Here is a 26,473-nt window from a genome sequence, read left to right on the forward strand (position 1 = left end):
TGTTTTGGCAGACATAATCCTCTCATGTAGTAGCAGCCTGCACAGATCAATCCGTTCTTTTAATCTGTGTTTCACATTAGCCATTCATTTACTGAATAAAGCATCTTCCTCATAGGAATTCCTTCCTATATTTTTCTGTCTCTGCCTTGTCCGCTTTTCCAAAGTGTAAAACGTTTCATTTTTCAAGATTTTTTAAAAACAAAAGCCAAACTCATCCTTACTATGGATTTTCTGAAGTTCACTTCAATGTGCAAAAGCTGCTGATTTTGGCTCCCATGGAAGTAAACGGATCGGGGGTGATTCTGGAGTTGGGGAAGGGATATAGTTGAGCTTTTATTCTCTATTACCTCCGTTTTGGAGAAAATAAATGAACAGGAAAGGCAAAATCTAGATGCTTTCAATTTGTTGACAAATGACAGTTAGGAATTGTCTTGCAGCTGAGATGACAAAAGAGAAAAATGAGCAGATAAGTTAGTCCTTATTTGTGCTTAAATGCATGTTGGCAGGGAAAGGTGAGGAAAGAATACAGGGGAGTACATATTCTTTGTTACTGGTGTACTTTACTAAATTGGCTTGGTCAGTCAGTTCTCCCTTAATTGTACCCTCACCAGTCTTGCTTCTGTCAAGAATAACCAGAGCAATTTGCTGTTCTATCTAAAGGCTGATACATTATTCCTTACATGCTCTTCTTTGATTGGAGGATAACATTATTTTCTAGTCCCCACACAGCATTAGCAAAGACAGTCTCATGTGAAAGGCAGAGATGCAGCTGCCATTTGCTGTTTCTGTTTCAGTGTGCTGCAGGGATTCAGCAGAGAGACAAAACTGTCGCATCCATCCCTGGCAGGGGAAGGAATCTGGATCTAATATTGGTTTCTCCTCAAGGCCTACCATTGCATTGTTAAGGGGATATTTGTTAGAATATACTGAAAATATGTCATAAGAGTGTTATCAATAGGTGTTAGTTTATGACTGTGCCAGGGAAAAAAATGTAGGTAGCTTGTTTTTTGTAGTCTCCTAACCAAGACCAGACGACTTAAAATTAGGAAGGCATTTCTTACAGAATTGAGATAGGTGAAATAATAATAAGCATATTTCATGCACCAATTATCATGAAAAAGTGAGTTTGAAGGTACATCAGGTACCCAGAAAATCAAAACCAGCAAAAGAAAATTATCAGCATTGCTTAACTGAAAAATCTCCTGGTAAACCTTCTCTTTGGAGAGAACTTCCCCCCCCCCCCAGCTGTGTGCACCTGTAGAAGGGAAAGACATTTCTCCTGAGGGCGTTTGTGTGGGATACAGCCTTTTGTGCCCACTGAAATAGTGTTTGTGAACTGTAACACTGCTGTAGGGAAAGGATAAGTAGGTTGTCTGGCTGCTGTACTTTGCTTAGGTGCAGGTGTTCTCATGTGCCTTGGTGTACTTGCTGGCTGTGTGTTCATCACAGTGGAAACTGGTGTTGATAGGAAGGGGGAAAGAAGCTAATTTTTGGGTATTTTCTATGAGAACTCTTGTTATGTATATACATATGCTCTGAACTTTCAGAGGAATCAGACTTGGGTTTTCACTCCTGGAGCTACAGCACCAACACTGTGCAGGTGGAAGAGATCTGGCTGATTTTACTAGTTGTGTATTTGGTACGTTCTTTATAATTTTTGCATCATTTGCTACAGAAACAGATGTTTTGTGTTAATTAGCGTAGCGCTTTGCATAGTCTAAAAGTAGTAAAGTAGCTATGTAGCTGTGAATACTTTTGTATAATTTGTGACTGCCTTTCTGGAGAATTCCTTTAGAGCTCTGAAATGTATCAAAATAGATTAGAATTTACCTTTCTGCCAGCTGTCTTTGGCTATGACTGAGAACAGAGAAGAAAATCTGCCTTTGAAAAAACCCAAACCAATGAGAGCCATTTCTTCCTATTCTTACCCAACTCTGAAGATAAACTTTCTCATATTGTGTTTAGTTTTTATATATGTTTACTTAAATCTTTATAAGAACAGGGACTGAACGAGTGATAGAAATCTTTGAGTCCCATAAAATGGCAAAGATGGCAACTCCATTAGAGCGGATCAAATGATTTACAGATAGCAGCTCAGTCTGTGGAGAGTAAATTCCAGTAAACAACTGGATTAGATATGGCACAGATGACAGCTATACCTGTACGGTTTTGTGGTAAAAATAATTTGTACTAGTGCAGATGAGAACATTTTGGGTGTACTGAAAAAATGGAAAAAAAAAATCATGAGAAACTGTGATGAAAAGTTTTAGAAAACTAATAATGTCAGCGAAGTAGGAGGCATATTGTTGTGGCCTTTCACTTTCTACATGGAGATTTTATTCTAGTCTTTGTTGTTTTTAAGATAATTTCTAATGAGTTCTCTCATCAGACATTGCTTTTGCCTGAAAAGCGAGCTGCTGTATTAGATATATGGCACATCACCCTTGGGATGATATGAGAATGCTGACATCTCAGAGTAAGATTTGTAAAGATCATCACAGGTTCCCTGATGGCACTTTGAAACTAGGTGTGAATTTTTCTCAACTTGTTCAGGGAGATGACTTTTTATTTGTTTATATTTCTGTGCTTGTATGACTTAATATCTTTCCCTGCATATTTCTCTTCTGCAAAGTAGTCAAACTCCAGATGCACAGTTTAACAAAACAATTTTTCTCATATGCAGAAGTGTTGAGGAGATGCATGTGCTTTATTATAATTTGGACCTTAACTCTTGGCATCCTGTTGGTGTTGGCAAGGTCATAATGTGTTTTTAAGATCTGTTTAAAATTTTATTAAGCTGACAATATTTGTTGTTTTGTGAGGGTAGTATTGCCCTTAGTACAGGAGAGAAAACATGCTTGCCTAGTTCTAACAGTTTCTATTTCTCTAAGAGACTCTAAAATGTGCAGAGAAAGACAAAGGAAAAGCTCTTTTTACAATGTATTTGCACTGAAGAGGAAAACTAGTATAGTGTTTTTAAAAATATGTTTGTGATGAGGTAAATGTTCGCACTTAAAAATTTCCCCTGAAGTGAGGTATTTCTTCACATGGGAGCTTTTTATTGTGCTTATTTACATAAACTAGATTTAAAAAAAAAAAACCAAACCTGTTTACAGTGAAGGCCAAATAGATTGTTTGTGCAGAGAGAAAATGGATAGCCTAAGGTAATGATCGAATGACACATTTTTAAAGATTGGCATAAAGAGAAGTCAGTTCAATTTTTTTTTTTTAGTGTCTCTGTAATAGGAAAATAGCAGCAATAATCCATTATTCAGCTTTTTTTGACAGGGAAAAACAGAAAAATAGATCGGGATCTGTTACTGCAAAATAATGACAAGTGAGAAGCATAATTTGACAGCAGAGCCACAGACATGTTCTTCCTTTGGCAAGGGGAATTTTGTGTAATTGTATGAAATAGACATTTTAAAAAAGGAAAAAAAGCTCAATTTTTTTTCCCCCATCGGTTACTCAGCTCTTTGAAAATAATTTTATGCTTGACTATTTACTTATGCTTTCCTCATGCTTTCTTCAGCAAAAGATGGCACCACAAAAACACCCTAAGCAAGGTAGATCTGAACTTCTGCCATGTTTCCATAACTTAGTGCCATTTTAGATGAGAGGAATGTTCTGTAACTATTTCATCTCTAGAATTTGGTAAGAGTTCAGCTATGGGATTTGTGGCCCATTCTTTAATAATGGGAGCATTAATGTAGCACTACACAGCATAGCCTCTCCAGATCAAACCATTTACTTCACTTAGGAGGCAATCTCTGGTAACCCTGGTGATATGGAGAGGAGAAATTGCATGTTCTTTAATGTGCTTTGTGTTGCTCTGCGTCATCTTAAAAACTTGTCAGTGATGAGAGGAGATCCTCCCTGTGGCACTAATTGTATATTCATTTACAAATCGTGGTAATGACTGAAGTGCTGTGATTTTCTTATCCATACCTCTACATTTTATAGCAGCGTGTAATTAATAGCTGAAAGTTTAAGTCCTGTGCTGAGGGCTGCTGATTTGGCTGTTGAGACTATGTTTTAGAACAGTTAGGGAGGAACAAGTGTGCACTTGCCTCAGCTGATTATTCTTAAATACAGACTCACCCAGGAAATCAAGTGCCCCTGGAAATAAGGGTTTTTCTGATGCCAGATTCTGGTTGATTCATATTTAATGTGTATCTTTCTAATGAGACCTCTTTTAAACTGTGGTCTTGGGACCAGTACAGCATTTTAGTACTTAATCTAGAAAAAACTTTTTGTAGTACAGAGATAAAATTCAGCTGCTAGGCTTAAAACTTTGATTTCAGGCAGAAGAAATGGAGGGTTTACTTGGAAAACTTCATAACTATGAAAATACTGGGTAGGGAATACTCGTGTAATTTCTAAGGTATGCCAGATAGAATTATACGTAAGGATTATACAGTCTGGTGGTAGAACTAACATTCATTGACTTAAAAAGACCACTGATAAGTTGGCCTATAAGATGCTTACTTTGGTTATTTAGGGTGTTTCTTGCTTCCAAAGTCAGGGATATAATTTGAGATACTGCATAAGATAGTTCAGAAAGTACAAGATCATTTGTTACTCAAGTAAAGCTGTGCATGGAAGCAGAGAAGAGATACAACTAATTTAGATCAGTAGAATGATGAGGTGAATGGAAGAAATCTGTAATCTTTCTCTTGTAAGCTGATACCTATTTTCTGCTTCAGAAGGTATCCTGGGATGGCCTGGGCCCAAGTCACACTCCACAGAGCAACTGAAAAATGGTGCCCTCAGCTCCTTATCATCTGCTAGTGCCAACATTACATGGGCAATAGTTCCATCTGCAGCCCAGGATGCACAGCCAAACACTGAGGTAAGCATGCTTGGTGTCTGTAGGTTGTTCGTGAGATGCAAACCATGTGTGATGGTGGATGCTTTCACTGATTAATTATCGTATTTTGTCTTTATAGTATACTCTTTGTTTGAAGTTACTTGTGATAATGATAAGTTTCATGCAAAAGTGCACTCCAAAAACTTGAAAAATGTGTTGATACTGTTCTGTGCTTTTGCTTCTCTGAGGTACTTGTGTCAGCCAACTTTGGCGAGTGTACAATTTCTTTCTAATCTTAAAAGCAATCAACAGACTGTCAATACACATTTCTATCTTCCAGTGCAAAAAAACCCCCCTATTTATTTATTTTTCTTTCTGGTTTGAGATAGACAGGAGACTACTTGCTTCCTACTTGTTCTTCCATGTTGCTCTTTGCTCTTGGGCATCTCTTGAGCATAGCTGACTATTCTTTGAGTTGAAAAACTATGTTATTTCCTGATCCCTTTTCCTGTTAAGTGATAATGGGCAGAACTTGTCCACATCATCCTGCATCAACCAGCTGATTTGTGCTTTTGTGGCATTTACTTGGTAAAGGGCAGTTCTGAAGCATCCACTCTTTGAGGAGACACACAGCTGCGTATCAGACATCTCATGCACTGAAAATCTCTCATCATGACAAACTTCTCCAGCTTCTACTGTCTGCTTCAGTAACCAGTGCTGCCCACCAGGAAAACACTTCACCCTGAGACCCTAGAGATTATAGGGCACCTGGAACACGTGAGACCTGGAGAACTGGGAAGAAGTTTTCAAAAGAGCTGAAGAAACGAGTGAATGCTCTGGGCAATTGGAATGGCTTAAATTAAATTACATTGCTTTTAATAAAATATGTAATGACTGGAGACATCAATAAAGCTGTTTTTTCCAGTTCTTTTGTAGTATGTTGAATTGTACATAGTTCAAAACAAATCACAGATAAAGCAGATTTTTAATTTTTTCATGTGTTCCTTTGGTCCTCTGTCCTTAGAAAGGAATTTTGTATTCTGTTACTCCTGGTGTCCGTTTACCAAAATGTTTAAATTTACTGTAATTACTTTTTATTAGGAAGTCATGGAATTCCTTTTTTCGGATAAGCCAAGTGTACTTCTTACAGTGTGTTTTTAAGACAAGAGGCTATTTAAGAGTATTTTGGGAGTTACTATGTACTGAACCACTGAAATCTGTTTCATTAGAGTTTTTTAGGTTTTTTTGGGGATTTTTATTCTCAATTATCCACTAAAGCCAAATGGGATGTGCAAGCATGAACTTTGCAGCAAGAACATAAAGAGTAGCAGCTGACTTTACTCACATTAACGTATCATTTTGCAGTTGAGTTGAGCCATTAATGACATGTTTTAAATGACAAATTTTTTTATGAGTCCAATCCCCTCCTGTTTGTTTGCTGATGAGAGACACTGAGTTGTGTGTGTGGCTTGAGGTACTGCTTTGCTTGTGGAACTCATGATTTATTGAGAAGGGAGTACCCTAGAAGGGATGGATATACGCAAGGAAGTGTAGCACTGTTGATGGTACAGAATCGTCAGTGCTTTGTAGGCAGTCTTCCTGAAATCAGGAGCCTGCATTTGGGGGCCCTGGGGCATTAGCCACTAAAAAAGAAGAAAAAGAGGTTGGTGAAGAGAGGGAGTAAGATTTTTAAGTTACAAAGAGGTCAGCTCAAGGTGGTGTTTTTGGTAGAAACAGTAAATAGGAGTTTGTGGATTGGTGGAGCAACAAGAAGCAGCTGGAATCAGGCAGGTAATTTTTGTAATGTAGTAGTACATTTTAATGAGCAGAAAATTGGTTTTGCCCTGAGGAAGTGGCCTGAATCAGGATTCGTTCCTGGAAGCTGTTTACAAACATGCATCTTCCCTTACACTGAGTCTACGTGTGTGATGCTATCTGAGATTGATACTGTTGGCTCTGAATTTGAAGTGTTTCTTTAAATGTAGCTGATACATTTTTCAGTTTTGATCATTTTGATGAATTTTTTTCTGAGAAACTTAACAGTTACCCTGGTAAGAATGCTATCTGAGCCGGGTAGTCACCCAGGAGATGATGTCTGACACGCCCATAGTTATCAAAGATGTTTGATTTGACACAGTTTAACAGTTCTGTGTGCAGGATGTAGTCATATTTTTAAATATATTGTGGCCTTGTGTGTCCAAGGCAAGAGCTTAGATCTGGCACTGAGTAAGCACTTTACTTTCAAAGGTATAAAAGCACTGACTGTGCTAATTACTTAGTATGTATAGTAACATATAAAGGCAAATGCAAATCATCGCTTGTTTGTTGTTTGTTAGTAACAGTGATGACATCAGCACTGAATGAGAAAATGCTTCTAGATGTCATTAGTTGACATTTTGTTGAAGCTGAATGCCCTGATTTCTTTTTTTATTTATCTGATAGCTTCTTTTAGAAGAAAGGAGGAATCCACAAGTGTCATTCAAATGAAGCTTATTTCTCTTAATGATTTTCTTTTTAAAAAACCCAACTAGGCACTAGATAATCTCCATTTCTTGAAGAAGCTGCTGGGGTATTAATGGGGCTCAACTTTCCAAATATACCTGCCAGAAGAAATAAGCCTTGCTTTTACAGAAGTTATGAGATGAGAGTGCTAATTCCTGTATCAGTACTATCAGAATTAATTCCAATCTCTTCTTTGACTGGGTCTAGATTTTTATTTAAAAGAAACTGTAATTTTATGGTATAACCTCTATGTCTTAGTGAGAAGCTATACCCCAAAGGAACGGGGGAGAGCTTTTTGGCTAACTCTCAGTGTAATATAGTAAATGTACTGACCAAACAAATTGTGAATTGACCTCTGGTCTGAAATAGAAAATGCCATTAACTGGCTAACCTTGAGGAGCAGCAGACTCACCTGCTTATATTGTAGAGTGTTATTTATAAGGAAAAGATAGTTTTAAGTATGTGGATCAGCAGTGATTTTAAGAAGAAAACAGATGTTATGTTGGGGCAGAGGTGGGTGTGGGTGACTGCTGAGCAATCTTTCCCATACAGCTGCCTGCCAGTGGCAGCAGTTTCCTGGCAACATGACTGAGTGGCTGAGTGTGTTTGGTGATAACTGTGCTAATTCTCAGCACGACATTCAAACACTTCTCAGGTGTGCATTAAGCGGCATCATTAACAAACCAGTGACTGGTTTTTATATGTTTATGAAGAACTGTGGATCTTTATGAATCTCTGGAATAACAAGGTCCATCTAATGCAATTTTCTTTGAATACTTAAGCATTCTTGGGAGATGTAGAAAATTCTGGAGCTTAGTTTAGATGCCACATGTAACTATAGTAAAACTTTTCTTTTTGGTTTGTTGCACTGTCAGGGTTTCAGGAATGCAGTTTCTTCTCTGGTAGAAGCTAAACATTATTCAGCCAAATACAAATAGGTAACAGGCTGTTCTTATGTGGGATCTGAAAGGGAAGGAATAATTTTCTTTGGATCTAATAGTTCAGTTAAGAATTATTTTAAAAATTGTTCTAATTTAAAAATTGTAGCTACATCTGCAATATAGCCCTCTTCATGTGATTTTTATGCCTTAAAATGCCATGCCAGCTGATTCTTCCCATCCTGTGGATCTGGTCTCTGTGCAGTCTCCCTGCTTTCCTGTCCCTAGCTTTCCCTTGCCTGTGTGCATGAGCAGCTGTACGCATGCTCCAAATGGAAGTGTCTTTTTAATGGGATTGAAGTTTGAGCTCTGTAGGATTGAGCCTTTAGCTCTGATTATCTAACTGCTAAACCAGGTTTTAATTGTTATAGTGATTGCAAGGGCAGTCAAGTCCAGGTTATTAAAGATATTTTGGTCCCCTGGATGATCTGAACCTTGATGTTTTCAACTGTAAGAGGGAACTGTTCTATTTAGAGGAGGTACTGAATTGTTTAATATTATAAGTTTATGTATTTTTTTTTCATTTCTTCAGGTGATAGTTTCTTTCAAGCTGTAATTTGTTTTTTATCTGTACGTAAGTATATATCCTAATATGACTTTAGAATTTTAGACTTTAGAGCTATTACAGAATGTATTAGAGATGCTAATAAATAATTTAAAAATGCTCATGCAATTTTAGAAACTAAGCAGGATAAATGAAATTATTTCTACTTCAATGTTACCTCTATTTATCTGTGTCTTAGCAGATGTGCCCAGGTCTGTGGATTGTTTCCTGGTATAATTTGTTTCTAGTGTTTCCTAATTCCTTTTTGTACTTGACAGAAATGTGTATAATTGATGTTGGGAGATGAGCTTAGCCATGAACAGAGAGCTCTAGCCCCAAGTGCAGTAATGGAAGAACAACAGATCAGGATGGGCAAGTAATGTTTGCAGCATTACAGAGAGTCCCTTTTCACTGTTTAGTATAGACATTACAGGATTTCTCAATGTGCTCTGCTTTTTGTCCTCTGCACCATTAAGTACTTTTCAGGCTGAAGAGCACAGTGAATGGCCTGTAATGATTTAGCTAAATTAATCTCTAGGCAAAGATGGTACCAGTTAATCCATTCACTATGCAGACCATCTAAAAAATGAAATCTGAGGTAATCAATTGAAGGTATATTTAAGGATAATGAAGGGAATGTATATTTAAGGATTAAATGTACAATTAGACTAAAAGTGGAATTAAATGACCCTAAGCCTGCTACAGCAGCACTGACAATGACTAAGATAATGTAGCTAATTTTGATTTGGTTTTTTTTGCTAGCTTTCTGGAATAGCTACTGTGTCAGCAAACAGTCCTCTAGTAAAACTGTTTATGCAAATAATTAATAAAAATTTTATCACCAATCAAACCCACTGCATATTATTGAATCAGTTCCACCTCCAAAATGCATGTGTTCCAGCTGCTGTCTATGTAATTGAGACTAATATACCATGTAAAAAAAAAAAAAAAAAAAGCTTCAATACCAAATCTGCTTCTAATTTGAATAAACACGAGGTTCTGATTCATGTGGAATTCCATAATTACTAGTGGAAGTCAGTGAAAACTAATCATCGGAATATAAAGAACTTGGGTTCCCTTGCCATAAGGCTTAGAAATTAACTCTAAGTGGATCGATGGCATACTCTATTCAGTATAAAACTTGTGGCCCTTGCTAAAGGAACTCTGAAGTCAACATTAATTTTATTTCAGGATTTCTGATTTGTTATGTGCCAGTTAATTTGATTTGTGCTGTCAGTTTTATTTCTTAGTATGTGTATATATGTGGGTTTGGCGATACTGCCCATTAGAAATCTTACCCATCTCATTAATTACTTACCTAGACCTTACTAAGTTGAGCTGAACTCTCCTCCAGGGAAAGTTTGTCTCAGGTTGGCATTGCTTTATCTTGCTTAGTGAAACAACATCCAGACTGGCTTCAGCTGTTCTGTCTGGTCTTGCTAGAAAAAAACCCGGGGTTTTCAGCTTGTGGTGATGAACTGTAGTGGTTCTTTATTTCAAAAGCCCAGAATGTGGAAACAAATCCCAGCTGTGATAACAGAATTTAATTCTAAAATTTGTCTCAGAGGAGGAGTTGGAAGGAGCAGGTGAAAAAGGCAGAACTCTTCCACATTATAGAGAGTCTTCAGTCTGAGGTGGACCAAGCGATTGATTCATCAGACTGAACAATTCTTAAGAAGCTTTTCAAGCGGAGAGTTCCACTGGCCTCAAGAAGTTAGACATATAAAAGAAGACAATCTTCTAGGCCTAATTTGTTTCACATATTGAATGTTCTCCTGGTATGATTTATAATGATTTGGTTTTCTTTTGAAATACTTAAGGGTTTTTACTTGGGTTTTTTTGAGTTTTGTGTGTTTATCAGCAATGTGAATGTGTATAGTGGATGAGCAAAGAAATTGCAGGAAGAGTTGGGGTGGTTTAATAAATGTGTCGTCCTGGGGCAAGACTGTTAATACTGCTTGTATTAACATGTCTTTACCATTTCTGTCCTCTTAGAAATATGCTGACATGTGATACTGCATACAAGAAATAGCACTGTGAGAACTGGATTTACATATAGATTGGTATTGCAAGACCAGGTGATTGTAATGGTTAAATTTGTAGTTGTCCATCTTTTTGTGCCCTCTTTGCATATGTGAGTGGTGTATTATTGACTAATGTGGCAATATTTTTCTGCCATAAATTTGCTTAGCTAGCATACAAAGCGACATAAAAGAGAATTACAGCTGCTAAATGACTTCAGCTCTGTTAATTCCTAACTTTTCAGTTACTGGGCATTGCAGGCAGAATCATAATGGAATCACAGAGTACCCTGGCTTGAAAGGGACCTCTGGAGGTCCTGCAGCTCAACGCTGCGAAAGCAGCGCTAATCAGGTCAGCTTGTCCAGTCCAATCCTAGACATCTCCCACTGGAGGTCCCACAGCCTCTCTGCACACAATCTTGCCATTTCTCTAGGGCTTTTGTCAATGGGGGCAAAGGGTTGTTTGATGAGGGAAGGCATCATACTCAATGTGCTGTGCTGTACTGTCTGGTGAGCAGCTAACAGGGACCTGTCTTCTGGAACCCTTACCAGAAGGTGTTTGTCCTCCCCCTCTTCATGGGAATATGAGGCCTGAAGAACCTCTTCTTCTTGTTTCTCCCCAAGGATCTCTAGAGAGGATGCCTTGTAATATTAGGGGGATGTCTAAAGTGTAGCTTTCTCCCAGCCTTTCGCCCCGTGCTACTTCCCTGCACTGACCTGCAGCTCAGTGCAGTCTTTTGTCTTTAGCTCCCCAAAAGTTATCAACATGAGACTTTCAGACCCCTTGTAGTGTCTTGAAATGCTGCCTGGACAGTGACTGGAATCTGTCCTGCTGCACTCTGTGGTTTGTAAGCTTGTACACTTATTTTGGATAGTGTCAGATTGTTTGAAGCCATCTTGCTTCTAAAAAATGTAATTCACAGAATAAAACTGAATATGTTTCAGGAAATTGTTCTTCACTAGTCTCTGTATTTTGCATTAGGAATAGGTTTTGTTAAAATTGTTTATGATGTGTGATACTCTCTATCTTATGGTTGTGATTTATGCTAGCCTTCAAGTTTTTTTTTGCTTTAATTTAGGACAAGTCCATGGGGCTTTTCTCCTTGCACATTTTGTTTTATAGTCTCATATAACTATTTCTTTCTGATGATACCAGTGATGAAATATATTTTTTTCCCAGTTCTTACTGAATTTATGCAATACTGCAAAGTCCTCCTGTATTTTAGGATTCGGTCCTCGGTAGTTCAGTAGCCCTCATTTCATGAAAAGTGCTCACAAGCATGTGTGGGCTGGTACTGATACTTAATCTTCCCCTGTGGAGTCTGTGCTTGGCAATTAGCTGCTTTTCAGCCTGTTTTCTGAACTGACTTCCTTAGGTTTATAAAGATCGATTTTTGCAAGAGGAATTGTCTTATGAAGAAAACGTGAACATGTGGGGAAAAAGTTGTCCAGCAAACATTATTTGGTGCATATATACAGGATTACAATGCTGTAGGTAGTCCAGATGAGGATCTCTGTATAACAGGATGTTTAGTCACTGATTGGTTCTTTATTTTTAAACATAATCACTTTCAGAGTTAGCTTTGAATATTATTCTCTGAATGCTTGCACAGGCTATACTGCAAGGTAAACATAGATGCTCTTTGTTTCATGTTACATGCATTTGTTCCTATTCTTTAAACAAGAAACCAGTCCTTTTTCTTCTGAAATCTCGTATTATCTGGTCCTCATCACTGCTACATTGTTCTGTTCAGCCCTAAATATAGTCAGAGGTCAGAATGAAACACATCTGCAGTGTAGGAAAAGGAAGCTTTTCTGAGCTTGTTCTTTATTGATGAAAAGACTTCTGTTCCCAGAGATACTCCTTCAAAACATTAACAAAAAGGCATTAGTAAAGCTCTCTAAATGGTGAGTATCTGGATAATGTGCTTGTCTCCAGATGCCTGACAGATTGTTGAGAAGGAAAAAGATTGCAGACCTATTTGTCACCTCAGGTAGAGGTTTTGTGATCATTTTTTTTGCTTGCATTGTCTGCATGTCAGCCTGTCTATGCAGTATTAGTATCAAGATGCATTTCTGCTTTGCTTGCTTGCTTTGCAGTGATGGGGTATCTCCTGAAGAAGGATAGGTATTTCTTGGTTCAGTAGATGTCTCTGCTATTACATGTTGTATCCAATTGATCTTGTGTGATAGACAGATTGCTTGCATTGCCACACTTTGATCCTTGCGCATGTCCCTAGCTGGAGAGATTTTCTGAACATCAAGTGTGTTTAGCATATTCAATGAAAAACAACCCCAAGCAACAAACCACAAAACACATACAAATTATCCATACACACAAAAAAGAGATGTTTTAATCGTTGGTGGTCCAAGTTAGAAGAATTTTATTTTCTCTGGAGACCTGAATTGCGAAACACATACAACAAATTTGGCAAGAAATTAGTTTCTGGGCACTCTCTAGACATTCTTTTGTGATGTAAGCTTTTTCTACCAGATAATACCTGGTTTGACCTATTAGTGCTGAATGCTGTATCTGCAGTTACGTAAATGCTTTGACCCCACGCTGTCAGAACACAAACTCAGATACAGCAGTTACTTACCTATTCAGATAGGCCTGGATTATTTTTCTTAGTATACATAGTTTAAGGTAAGTAGAAAATCTGCCTATTATGCCGTTTTTCCTTTGTTATATGAAGGAGAAAGTAACTGTCTTGCTGATTGGTTCTGTATGTAGATGACAAAAACCAAGTGGTATTCTTGCTTGCCAGGGTGGTGGTGTGTGTAAGTTATGGGGTGTTCACTTTTTCGTTGTAAAATCCTTCTCATTTGGTTCTCATCCTCTATTACTTGCTTCGATACTTTAAAAGTTAACTTTAATTTTGGTTCATCATTGTTAGAGCTAAGCTCTAATGACAGAATGCTGAGAGAAGTGTGATTGTGGGTGTGTGTTTTGGGGTTTGAAAGGGGTGGGTTCCCCCTTGAGGTGGTAGACTTTTTGCATTAGAGGAAAGAGTTCCTATGAAATACTCAGAGTAAATTTGAAAAATGCAGCTGTGCTGAGCCTGTCTGTTTTTCTACCTTTAAGAAATCTTTTTCAGGATGAAATGAAGGTGTACACAGGTAATGAGTTCTGCTCTCTAAATTCTCCATTTAAGATCTTTGCTTCTGAGCTCGTTAGGGGGCTTTGAAATGTCAGACCTTAAACACTGGGCAGCCTTAAGTCTCTTTGAAAGTCACTGTAACTTTGGTATCCAGGTGCCAACATTACAGTGGGCATATGGGATGTCAGTGTGTTCGAGGTTTTATCTTTGATCTGCTCATTCTTTGCAGTGATTGGTCACAGATGCCACTAGATGCAAAGCATAAATAAGACTGCGGTTAAGATGGAGGCCAGGGCTCAAGCAATGACCTGACTTCACCACCACTTTTGCAACCTCATTTTTCACCTTCCTCTGCTTACATTGTGTGGTGGTAAATGTTGAGAAGAGTATTTTCTATTTTTTTTTTTTTTTATTTGAACTGTTCTTTAAGAGTAGAAAAGCTTATATAAAGTGATACAGGAGCTTGTTGGATATTAAAAAGTTTTACTGCCTTATAGTTAAGATTAGGTTTGATAATCTATAAGCGACAATGCATTTGGAAGTTAGAGAAGTGGTGAGTGGATGAGGATGATTTCAGGAATCAGTCGTCACAGTGTTTCAGACTTTGTTTTATTTCAAGATTTAGGTTGAAGTAAACAAAGTTTCTGTAATTTCTGTTTAGTTTTAGTTTTCTATATGAGAATGATTCCTCCTTTTAAAGCTTACAGTGAGTTTGTGTGGCAAGATTTTGGTATTGGGGGGGGGGCTACAGGGGCGGTTTCTGTGAGAAGCTGCTGGAAGCTTCCTCTGTGTTCGACAGAACCAGTGCCAGCCTGGCTCCAGAATGGAGCTGCTGCCAGCCGAGGCTGAGCCCATCAGTGATGGTTGTAGTGCCTCTGGTATAACAGAGTTAAGAAGGGAGAAAAAAGGGAGAACAAATAGCAGAGAGAGGAGTGAGAATGTGAGAGAAGCAACTGCAGACACCAAGGTCACTGAGGAAGGAGAGCAAGGACAGGAGATGGTCCAGCTGCTGGAGCAGACATTCTCCTGCAGCCCGTGGTGCAGACCATGGTGAGTCAGGCTGTCCCTCTGCAGCCCATGGAGGACTCCATGCCAGAGAAGGCTATGACCCTGTGGAAGCTCATGCTGGAATAGGCTCCTTGTAGGACCTATGGATCCATGGAGAGAGGAGTCCATGCTGGAGCAGGTTTCCTTGCAGGGCTTGTGACCCTTTGGGGGACCCATGCTGGAGCAGGCTGCACCTGAAGGACTGTACCCTGTGGAAGGGACCCATGGAAGAGCAGTTTGTGAAGGACTGCAGCCCATGGGAAGGACTTACTTTGGCAGAGTTCATGGATGACTGTCCCTGACAGGAGGGAGTCTGTGCTGGAGCCCGGGAAGAGTCTGAACTGGAGTTGCCCTGAGGAAAGGTGTGAATTACTGACTGCAAATCCCATTCCCTGTTCCCCTGCAGCACTGTGGGGAAGCTGGTAGAAGGTAGTAAAGTTAAGACTAGGACAAAGTGGTGAGGGGATGATGTTCAAGATTTGGTTTTATTTTCTCATTGCCCTGCTTTTATTTGATTGGTAATAAATTGAACTAATTTCCCCAAGTCAAGTCTCTGTTAGCCATGAGGTAATGGGTCAGTGATTTCTCCCTGTCCTTAACTCAACCACCCATGAGCCCTACATTGTATTTTCTCTCTCCCCCCCGAGAAGGGAAGTGAAAGAGTGGTTTTGGTGGGCACCTGGCTCCTAGCCAAGGTCAGCCCACCAAAACAGCACGACAATATGCTAGTCCGTATATAAAATACTTTAATAAGTACAACTTTCTGGACAAGTTACATTTGAGATTCAAATCAGTACTAATGAGGGATGGGTGCATTGAGCTTGCATGTTTTTTTGTCAGGTGCATGCTACAGCTGGTAGTAAGTGCAATTAAATGTGTTGTGCCCAATGGAAGAAGAAAAGACAAGTGGAGCATGCAAGTTAGTGCAGTTTTGTCATTTCTGATGCAGTGATAAGCTCTGCAAGAAGCTAACAGCTCATTATATGTTACTGCTTTGGGGTGTTCTTACTGTATGTGCTTTACAAGAAGAATTCTAACTTTAGTATTGAAACTGGTGAAAATCTTGTGGGGCCAATTTCTCAAATTAGTGTAAATGTGCTAAAGCTCCCTGACCTTACAGAGTTATATTTAATCTTACACCCACAGAAAACCTGCTTGCCAGCTCTCGAGTTACACAAATGCAAGTGTAAATGATGCTTGCAAACCTATGTCATTATTGAAGAGAATCTGAAAATCAAAATGAGGCCTTTGACTTTTATGTGCAGTACTAGAACCAATGATAATTAGAGGACTGCGGGAAATACAACAATCCTTGTCTAGTCTGAAAATGCTAATTCTGTTTAATATTGCTTCTAACTTATCTCTCTTTCTCTTGATGCAGATATGTTTTATACAGTGGGGTTTTTTTTACAATCTTTTGCATTTTTTTAATGTAGAAGGACTTAAAGAATACTTCTCTTGGAATATTACAGAACGATACATTTTTATCTGGATGTTTAAAGTTCCTAAGATTCATCCTCTTGCTCCTGACTGCAGTCCATTTTATAGTATATAAAAATGTTTTTATGCCTAAATGAAGATTTTTACAGTATTTTTTTGTAATTATATGAAGAATATGAGGTCCTCAGTGCGTCCCTGTCAGGATATACGTAGTCTCCGCTTACTACCAGGGTGGAGAAAAGATTGAGTTATGCTATGCCTTCTTTACTTTGGCCTTTACTGGTAACAGATTTTTGGGATCAGAGGGGAAGTCTGGAGGGAGACTGACCCTTGGTGGAGGGGGAACAAGTTAAGCAGCACTTAAGCTGCATATATACAGCTCCAGGGTCTCTAACAGGTTATGGAGTTTGGGAGAGGTTCATGAAAACTAGAGGAAAGTGAATGTCATTCATTTTTTAAAAAAGGGCAAGAAGGAACATCTCTGGATGCTCTGGTAGCATCTGGGGAGCTGCAGGTTTGTCAGCCTCTCCTTGGTCCCTTGGAAGGTGGTGGAGCAACTGACCCTGGAAAGTATCTCCAAAATATAAAGGACAAGAGGGAAATTAGGACTAGTCATAATGGATTTACAAAGGGAAAATCACGCTTAACCAACATGATAACCCTCTACAATGAAGTGACTAGCTTGGTGCTTTTGGGGAGAGCAGTGGATGTTGTTTGCTTTAATGTTGGTAAGGTTTTTGACCATTTCTTCCCTAACATCCTTACAGACAAGCGGACAGGGTATGGATTAGGTAAGTGGGCAGTGAGGTGGATTTAAACCTGAACAATCCAGGCCAGAGGGTTGTGATCAGTGGTATGAGGCCCAGTGACAGAACAAGAGGCAGTGGGCACATGAAAGTCAGTCTGAACATCAGAAAATGCACTTTTGCCATGGAGAGAGAGTTGAACACTGGCATGGGTTGCCCAGAGAAGTTGTGGAGTCTCCATCCTTGGAGATAATCAAAACTTAGCTGGACATCGTCCTGGGCAACTGGTTCTGCGTGTGCCTGCTTGAGCAGGGTGTGGGACAAGAAGACCTCAAGAGGTCTGTTCCAACCTAAATGAGGCTGTGATTCTCCATGTTCCATTCTTCCCCTCCAACAAATAAACAAGATGAGACCCAGGTGATTCTTGACAGCGTTGTTGCATGAAATGGTTTGTGAAATATGTTGGAAAATGAAGCTCTGAGCTGTATATCTGTATTAATTACCTAACAGTTAATTTCCAGCACAGCAGTTAATTTGAAAAATTAACTTGTGGAAGAAGCTTTAGAAGGATGGAGGCACATTTGCCCTTTCACAGAAGTGTAGCTTTTGACTCTGTGATTCTATCCCAGGCTGGTCAAAGTGTCTTTTTCCTAAAGGCATTTTTTTAAAATGCAGAATGTTTCCTTCAGAAACAATTTCTTACCTTTACAGGTTTCATCTGTTAAAAAAGAATCAGCATGTTTTCTGGTGGAGACTGCTGACTAGAACATCCGTTTTGTATCCCAGCAGATGACCTCTCTAAATTAATCGATCCCAGTTCTAATGAGGTGACCTGTTTAAAATAGCTCTCTGCCAGTGTGTATTTTCATGTCTTTGGCATTTCAACTTTGAAGTGCATCTCTTTGTGGGATTTTTAGAAATTATATTTTATTTTCTCTTCACATGTTTCTGAAAAATGCTGGTGCTTCAGCCCAGTATTGGAAACTGATTTTGATTAAAGTGATTCTAAATATACACCCCTTTTTTGTGGTTGTTTGTAACTGGTTCAGTATTGGATTTCTCAGGGTCAGCACCTAAGCCAGGCTGTGCTGTGCACAGCTGTATTTGTTCCCAGGCTGGGCAGTGCACAGCTCAGTAGCTTTTACATTATACTCTGACCACACAGGAGTGGAGCAGGTCGCTGCTTTCCTAGGCCAGTTTTGCAGTTACATTTTACAGGAGGAGATAAAAAAAAAAGTCTTGTGTCTGGTAATGCAGAAAATCTGCCGTTAAAGGATAATCACTCAACATAATCCTTTGCATTCTGCTGAATGCTTACACATTGGATACTACTAAACTGCATGCTATTTTCATGGAAAGAAAAAGAATTAAAGAATGGCTGGACTTCTATGACACTTTAAAGATACACTAACTTTGTATTTTGTGACTGCGTGTCCACTCACACCATGTGGTGCTTACATGTTGGTTAAAGAAATATGTGTTAGTTAAAGAAATATGGGTTAGTTACAGAACTATGTGTTAGTTAGTTTATGTGCTCCTAAAAACCTATTTAATAGTTACCTAGAACAGCTAATGAGGAGAGAGGGAAATACAGAAAGGATATTGCTTGCTGAAGATGACTGCTCTTCAGTTCCTGTAACAAAAATTCTAAACTCCTTCCTTAAATTCTTTTCCTTGGAAAGTGAGAAAAGAGCGGTTGTCTGTATGTCATTCACTGAAGGTCACTAGTATGTTGATGACTGTAATAGCAGAGTTGCGGTTTTTTTGTGACCTTGCACAAGTCCTTAGAATAGGGATAGTTAATTAAAATTTTAGTCTGCGCAGTGTGCTTACTAAACACTACTAATTCTAATGTTACATTGTACTCATCCTCCCTGATGAGCAGAAAGGCTTTCATTTACAGCAATGCAAATGCTGCTTTCCTGAGCACCCAAAGTGTCCATTGGGTGGCTTGCTCTGACCGTGGATGTTTTGTAGGGTAGCAGAGAGGCAGTTTCACGGAATATTCTGAGTTGGTTGCTATTTTGTTAGTAACAATTAAGAGGCAAGGAAAACCTATTTCATCAAGAAAGAAAGGATTTTATGGCCCTGGGTGAACATGCAATCTTTGGGAGAAAAAGAAAATTCTTAGTATATGATTTAGTCTGCAGACTGGTAATGGGTAATTTGTTTTCTGATGCTGTTAACAACTTAAGGCTATGCAGCTGTTATATGTTCACGTAAAAGGGCATTACCTGCTAGCATGTTCTCTTTCTGTCCTCTCTCTGTCTCATGCTTGTGCACACTCACACACATTTGTGCCCCTTCCCCTCCCTCCTGGAGAAGCGCCGATCAGGATGTCCTCTGGGAACAGCAGCACCATTTCCCAGTTGGAGCTGCGTGCAGTTAAGCTCACTGATCTCAATGCCATGTGACTGGAAATGTAAGGAGCAGATTGCCATCCGGTGCACACTCTCCAAGCCCTCAGATAGCCAAAAAAAAAAAAAAAAGAAAAAAAAAAAGAAAAAAAAAAGAGGGGGTGGGAGTGAGGAGGGGAGGTTCCCTTGCTTTTTTTGTAGCGCTCTTAATTCCTGCTGGAGCTTGTTTGCCGCAAGCTCGGTTCATGGCAGTAACAGAAGCAGCAGATTCTGTAGCTCAGTGCTCTCAATGAGGTCAAGCTGGATCAAAGGGAAGCCTCCTGTGGAAGCATCTCCTGTAAGTTCTGATACTGCTCTTTCTGTGCTCCCTCCAAAGAATCGTAGCCTGTACAACTGAGCTGGGCTTCGGTGCTTTATGCCTCCCCGACTGATAATTTTGTGTGAGGTTGTCAGGGTTTATGTTAATTGAACTTGTCAGTGAGGCGTTGGTTGGATAATAATGCTGTGCATTTTAGGAGAAAAGGGCTTATCGTTCTCTCCTTTTATTTTCTGAGGGAGTGGGAAGAAGAAAGTGTGGTTTTGTCCTTTTGAAAAGCTCCAAGCTGTTGAGGTTACAGCTCACCAGATCCTGTTTTATGTAATCTACATATTCTACTTTCTAAATAAAGCAACTGTAAAGTGTCTTGCCGATGTCCTTGGGTTTCACCAAGTAGCTATTCTTTTAGGAATAGCGACCTAAACATCTATGTAATTTAAGAAAAAAAGAGAAAGTACTTTATTCAAACCTTGGAAACCTCTGTAGTAACTGAATTTCAAAGAAACTCTCCTTTCTGCAGTTCACCTGAGGGGTCTCTAATGTGATCATGCAGAAATACTCCTTTGAAACCTAATTCTGGATATCAGCTGGTTTTAGTGAAACTTTTCAGTTGCGTAGGCTTCCACAGTGAGATGAAGAATTTCTTGTTTTATGTAATGAACTAGCTGTTTCTGCAGAAATACAATTTAACATGAAAGCATGCTAACTTTTGCAGGGAGTGTTGTCTCATTTACAGCACGGAATCTTTGGGCAATAATGACATGCTGGGCTGTAATTTTTCATCTACATAACCCAATTTTTTTTCCCTTGAAGTACAAAAAGCTTACTTGAATACATATCTGGAAGGCTTGCAGAGTGGTTTCAATGGATTGAACAAAGTAACTACCACCTGTTTGGATTATTGTTAGTAATACACTCTAAACCCTGAGGAAAAATAAAATATCACAAGTCATTATCCTTTTTGCTGTAAAGTTCCTCTTGAAGGGACTGGCATGGTGCCTGTCTATTGATATTCAGCTTGTATTTTTGGAAACTCAGCAGCACTGGCATTGTGCTGTGAGGTGGTGAAGTGTTGCAATAGTCATAAAGAGTTATGGCTTGGGTCTATTTCCCAAAATCTAATGTCTTTGGGTTTTTTGCAGAGGTGTGTTCTTTAATTATAGTTGTCTTTTTATCTTCTTTAGTTAATATCTTGACTTTCCAAACTATCTGACTTTGAAATTGGATAGAGAAAGGAAAAAAAATTGTGTGAAATCGGGTCATGCAGCATCTATGTACGACATGAATATTTGCTGGAGAGATTTGTTAAACAAACTTGAAGACTCCTTCTCAACTGTGTACTTCTATTTAATGAAAAGATGACTTACTACTTAAATATGCTGTGAGTTTTATCAGGCATCACTGCAATATAAATATGAGAAGAGAATGTGTAAATTAGCATCTCATACTCAGTACTCTCATTCTGAGAAAAGGATCAAAATGCTATATGAACCCATCACTGCATTTTTTATTTATTTTGAATTTGTATCTTTTCTTGATTTTAACAGAGGCTGTCTTCAGTTCCATTGAGACAGCTCCATTTTTAAACATATACACTGGGGGAAAAATTCCTGTTCTTTATATTTTTGTCCAGATGGTGACGTTTCTTTTCATTTCAGCATTCAGCTTCTGAGTTGATCCTAGTTGAAGATGAAATGACAGATACTGAAGATAATGAAGAGGAGGATTTAGGAGTCATGGATGATCAACGTAGTGTAATTCTCCATCTCATCTCTCAGCTCAAACTTGGCATGGACCTTACCAGGGTATGAACACTGTATTTCTTTTATATTTGCTCATTAGTGTTTCTTCTTCTCAATTTCTCTGTGTGTGTGTGTGTGTGTGCGCGCGCGCACATCTGGTTCTTGTGAGTGCGTTTTGTCCCTGTGGACAGGGAAGTTTTCCTCTTTATAGAAGTGGGGTCCCAGAGAGCTGTGGACTGCTGTCTCTTGCTAGGCAGGCTTTCACGTGAAGTGACCACATTAGATATTTTAGAGATGGAGGGGGAGGGGAAGAAAAAAGAAGAAAAATCCTCTGAAACTCTTGCTTATTTTTTTGCAAATCTTTCAAAGTAACCATATGTTGTGTATGTAACCCACATGTATCTCATGGTGCTCTGGGGGTGTGAGGAACAATAATGGCAATTGTATGGATGAAGGACATACATGTTCACATTACTGCTTTGTGGATTGGATTCAGTTTAATCGCATGTCAGCTTCAAAAAAATAACCCATGATGGTAAAGAAATTACAGTCTTTAGTGAATCAGTTCTTGTCTGTGTTGAGCAGCTCACCAGTTTAACCTGTGCATTCTTCCAGTCCTAGAACCAGTATTGTCACAAGCTTATCCAAACTGATATGAGCAAAGAAGTTACAGTGTCTGAGAAATTTTCCCATAAGTCCATAGAGTTTTGGAAATGAGGTGGATGTTAAGGAAACAGGGAATGCTTCTTTTTGAATAGTCTGTATTCCAGAAACCTTGTCATGGGGTTTAATAAATAATCAAGCCGATTTTTGTTAATATACGGAATATCCTTTCCTTCTGCAATGGTTTTCTAGTTAAAAATCCCCCAAATAAAACCCCTGTAATCCACTTTTCACAAATAAGAGCTCATTCTGACACTCTCCACAAATAATACAAAGTTTGGGAGGACCAGAGAATTTCTCTGCCACATGAAGTAGCTTTGCAGGAAGTTGTTCTCATGGGCATTTTGATATTCTGAGGAGTTTATCTGCTTCTCTTTTGGTCTTACATATTAATCAAGAACTGTAACTTTCTTACAAAATAAGGTTTTCTCAATATAGTTTTTTCTGCTGCCTCTGGAACAATTGACAGAGTTTTAAAATAATTACATTTTTAAGACTGAGCAATCCTGTGTTCTGTTGCTGAGTAGCTGCACAGAAATTAATGTTTTATTCTAAATAGAACAAAAGTTTCATCATTTCATTTTGAATAATTTATACCTGACACTTTTTAGTATGTCTGGGGTTATATACAGTTCAGTTTTGGTTCTGTTTTTCTTACATTCTTGCTTTTTCTTAACGCTTCCTCTTTTCTATGTTGGTTTTCTAAGGCTGTTTGAGTCTATAATGTTCAAACTAGACTAAGATTTCTTATCCATGGTTCTTGTGTCTTCAAAACATTTTGTGTTTGGAAAAGAACAAGATTTTTCTTTCCTGATCTCCACTGTCAGCTTTTTGTCACGGTGGAGTAGGCAAAACCTAGAGACACACAGTTAATGTGAATAAGAGAAATTCCTGTGAATAAGAGAAGTGTACAAGAAAAATATGAAGGTAAATACATACATGATATCCCGTTTCTTACGTAGTGTTCTTAGAGCACAGTTTCTAAAGATAATGGAAAACGTTGAAATGAGAAGAGAAACAGGCATATGGCACAGTTAGATCTGTCCGCAGTCTGTGTGATGCATGAATACACATATGATAAGTATTAATGAGACATGCCACATGTGCACATCACTTTTCTGCCCATTTTGAGGATTAAAAAAAAAAATACAGGACAGCTGGCTGCTTTTTTTATCAACTTTGCTTACTGACATGAGGCCCTTAGGGCCATTGACATGTGACAGTAAATCTGGGTTTGTTGGCTGCACTTCTTCCCATTTTTCATTATTCCTCTGGAAGTCAGGTTTTGGAACACCTTTGATGCTCATCACCTTCTGCTGGAAGTGGCACAGTAGTTGCTGATATGAGAGGATGTTTTTACGTGTTTCCATTTTCCTGTGCCTTGGTTCATTCCATGAGCCACGGATTGCTGCATGATACTCACATGAACAAACAGCTTTTTCTGAGCCCTTGGTGGCTTTGGGTTCTGGATGCATGAGCATTACCTTCACATTCCATATCAGAGGAAACAGCATCTTTTCCTTATGTTAGCCATGGCCTTTCCTTATGTCAGCCATGCTGTGCTGACAGCAGTTTCCCACAGTGAAGATAGCCGCATTTAATGTCGTGGAGGTGCTTCACTTCTGGAATGTGTCCTACTGCTGTGCCTTTTAGTGAGGAGTTAGAGAGTAAAATTATTGCGAAGGAGGATACCTGCAGTGAAGTATCAAATCTGTGTGGGGATTTGCTAGAACAGGGCAGACTCTATGGTGGCCAAATAGGCTTCAACAGCTGCTAGAGAGAGTTGGGTGGGGAGCAGTTCACAGCAGTAGAATGTGGTACAGAACTGATACTTCAGGCTGGGATATGACTTTCAACCTCATTTAAAACTAGAATTGCTGGAGAAAAAACCAAATTTCTAAGTTGTTTGTTCTTCAGACTTTTAAAAAGTGAAAAATAGTGCCAAAACCCACTGACAGCCTTTGCTGGCAATTGGCATTTAATGGATTGCAGTTAATGCTAGCAGTTTGTACAGATGGGTGATCACTCCCATGCAATCCCTCACCTTCCTTACACAGTTTTAATATGTGCTAAAAATAAAGGGTTGCCATTCTGTGTAAAAGGGCTGCCAGTAATTCTGCAGAATGTCAGCCTGTTGTAAATTAACATTGTGGTGTGTTTACGATGCCATAAGTTTTTACTTTGCTTGCCAATATACTTTTACCTTGTAATTTAAAAATATAAGTGGCATGAAAATAGCTTGTTTTATTTCCACAATGACACCGATGACAGTGAAAAGAAAGCTTTTACACTTCGGAGAGAAGGGTATCTCAGCATGAGGTACCTTGGTTGGATTTCTGAAAAAAGTAGGGAATGGTGCTGACACCCATGTTTTTCCTCACAGTACGTAGTAGTGGGGATAAAGATCTCTGTTCTTAAGGAGTCGTGCTCATTTTTCTCAGTTGCATTCAGATCTAATTAAGTGAATTCAAACCTAGGAGGTTATAATCAAGTTTTGAACCAGTATTGTCTTTTTAACCTCCACGAAAATGGAAGAATGCCCCTTAAACTGCTTTCTTTTCATCTGAAGCCTGAGAAAGAATAAGAATAGATTATTCTAGCATTTTAGAATGCAGTCAGGAGGTCTTTTGCTTCAAATTCCAGCAACTTGGTATTTATTCTAGACAGTTTCTTTTGTCCATTTGGTTGTCACACTGGCATTGTCTCAGAGGAAATAATTAGTCAGTTTTGACTCCTTATGCAATTAAAAAAATACTCATAGTCCTGTCCAAAGCCAGTATAAAGAACATAGGTCCTAAGTGTATTTTTCTGGACACTTCGTTCTGTCTGGCTGCAGAAGAGTTGAAAACCTCATTCCTTTAAAAGCTAGAGTGCTAGCACAAGTGCATGACAGCCCAGTGCTGGCAAGAAGAATGCTGTACACTTCCAAATTTGTTTATTTCTATTTTTCTTATTTCTGCAGAAATCAAGATAAGGCAAATTAAAAAAAAAAAAATTGATTGTATTTTTTTTGTTGTTGTTTTTTTTTTTTTTTTGTTTTTTGTTTTTTGTTTTTTTTTCTGTGTTAGTGTGTGGTGGTGTTGCATATTGAAGCTTTGAGGCTATGAGATTATTTAGTAAAAGGCAGTGTTTTGTAGGCATATTTTTTAATACTGCAGTTGTGTAAGCTTTAAAACTCAAGTATTTTTATTTCATAGTTCTGCTTCCTTGTGTGGAAACAATTCAGTTGCTGAATGGATCCTTTCCTGCCACAATTAAGGGTGTAGTTTCCAGCTTAGTTGGGCTTTTAAATCAAGATCATTTGAGCTGGAGTTCAGGCCTTATTCAGAATTTAAATTGATTCTTGAAACTCAATAATAAGAGTCCAGTGACTCATCACATCTCCTTTAGTGGCAGTGTTGGTGAAGCTGTAAGCAAAGCACACATCTAGGAGGAAATACCAAGGCTCTATGACCACATCAGTGGGATGAAACCACGGCAGTCTCAGTGTTGTACCATAAAATCTGCATCATCTGAAGTATGGTCTGCAGTTTTCTTCTCCTCTATTTGTGCTAATAAAAGTCACTGTCTTTAGAGGCGGGCACTTGGACATAACGAGATGCAGAGTGCTGTTTATTCAAATGAGTTTGCCCTTTCAAGTCTCTGCAGTGAACTCACGATAGGCACTGCTGGTATTTCTAGACAAGTTATGAGAGATTTTTGAATATGTTCTGCTGTCACTTTCCCCTCTGATAACCTGATCTTTTAGTGTACAATTTATATGAAAATGAGATCCTGAATTGAGGATCTCAACTGCTGAATTGCATTTTTTTAAAGATTGTATTGGATAATGAATATTTGGTCACAATGAGAATGCTGCAAGTAAGATGGAATTATTTAAAGAGCTAACAATAAGAAAATTTACTGGCTTTCCACTTTGCCTTCCAAAATTTTTGATTTCACTTTTGAAAACCAGTCTTCTCAGCCCATCACTGTTACACCTCCATAAGGACTGTAGGCTGCCTTTAGCACTCAATAATCTGACACACTGTGTAAAATTAAGGTCCTCCATCATTCAGGGCCTCAATAGGTTGGTAGCAGAAACCATGTGGAGTCCTCAAGGCTTAGAGAGGAGAGTCAGAGGAATATTACAGATGGAGATTTGCTTGATTTATATCTAAACTTGTAAAAATGATTAGCCTATAAAGGACCATGTGTGTGTAAATATAAAATACAGAAGGAGAGAGCAAACAAGCAGATAAGTTAC

At 38.7% G+C, this 26,473-nt stretch overlaps 1 protein-coding gene across 2 annotated transcripts in view; it reads left to right on the plus strand.

Moving 5' to 3' along the window:
- Positions 1-26,473, plus strand: part of OSBPL10 (oxysterol binding protein like 10) — a 112,970-nt gene that overhangs the window by 68,594 nt on the left and 17,903 nt on the right. The window contains exons 6-7 of one of the 2 annotated variants that reach the window (XM_048301352.1): positions 4,710-4,852; positions 21,481-21,627. In XM_048301352.1, coding sequence (XP_048157309.1) covers positions 4,710-4,852; positions 21,481-21,627 — 290 coding nt within the window. Of the gene's footprint in view, positions 1-4,706; positions 4,853-21,480; positions 21,628-26,473 lie in introns of both variants that reach the window. The other variant, XM_048301342.1, reaches the window with a different exon arrangement.

This window comes from Corvus hawaiiensis, chromosome 1 (genome assembly GCF_020740725.1).
Source record: "Corvus hawaiiensis isolate bCorHaw1 chromosome 1, bCorHaw1.pri.cur, whole genome shotgun sequence".
In the NCBI taxonomy this organism is placed as follows: domain Eukaryota; kingdom Metazoa; phylum Chordata; class Aves; order Passeriformes; family Corvidae; genus Corvus; species Corvus hawaiiensis.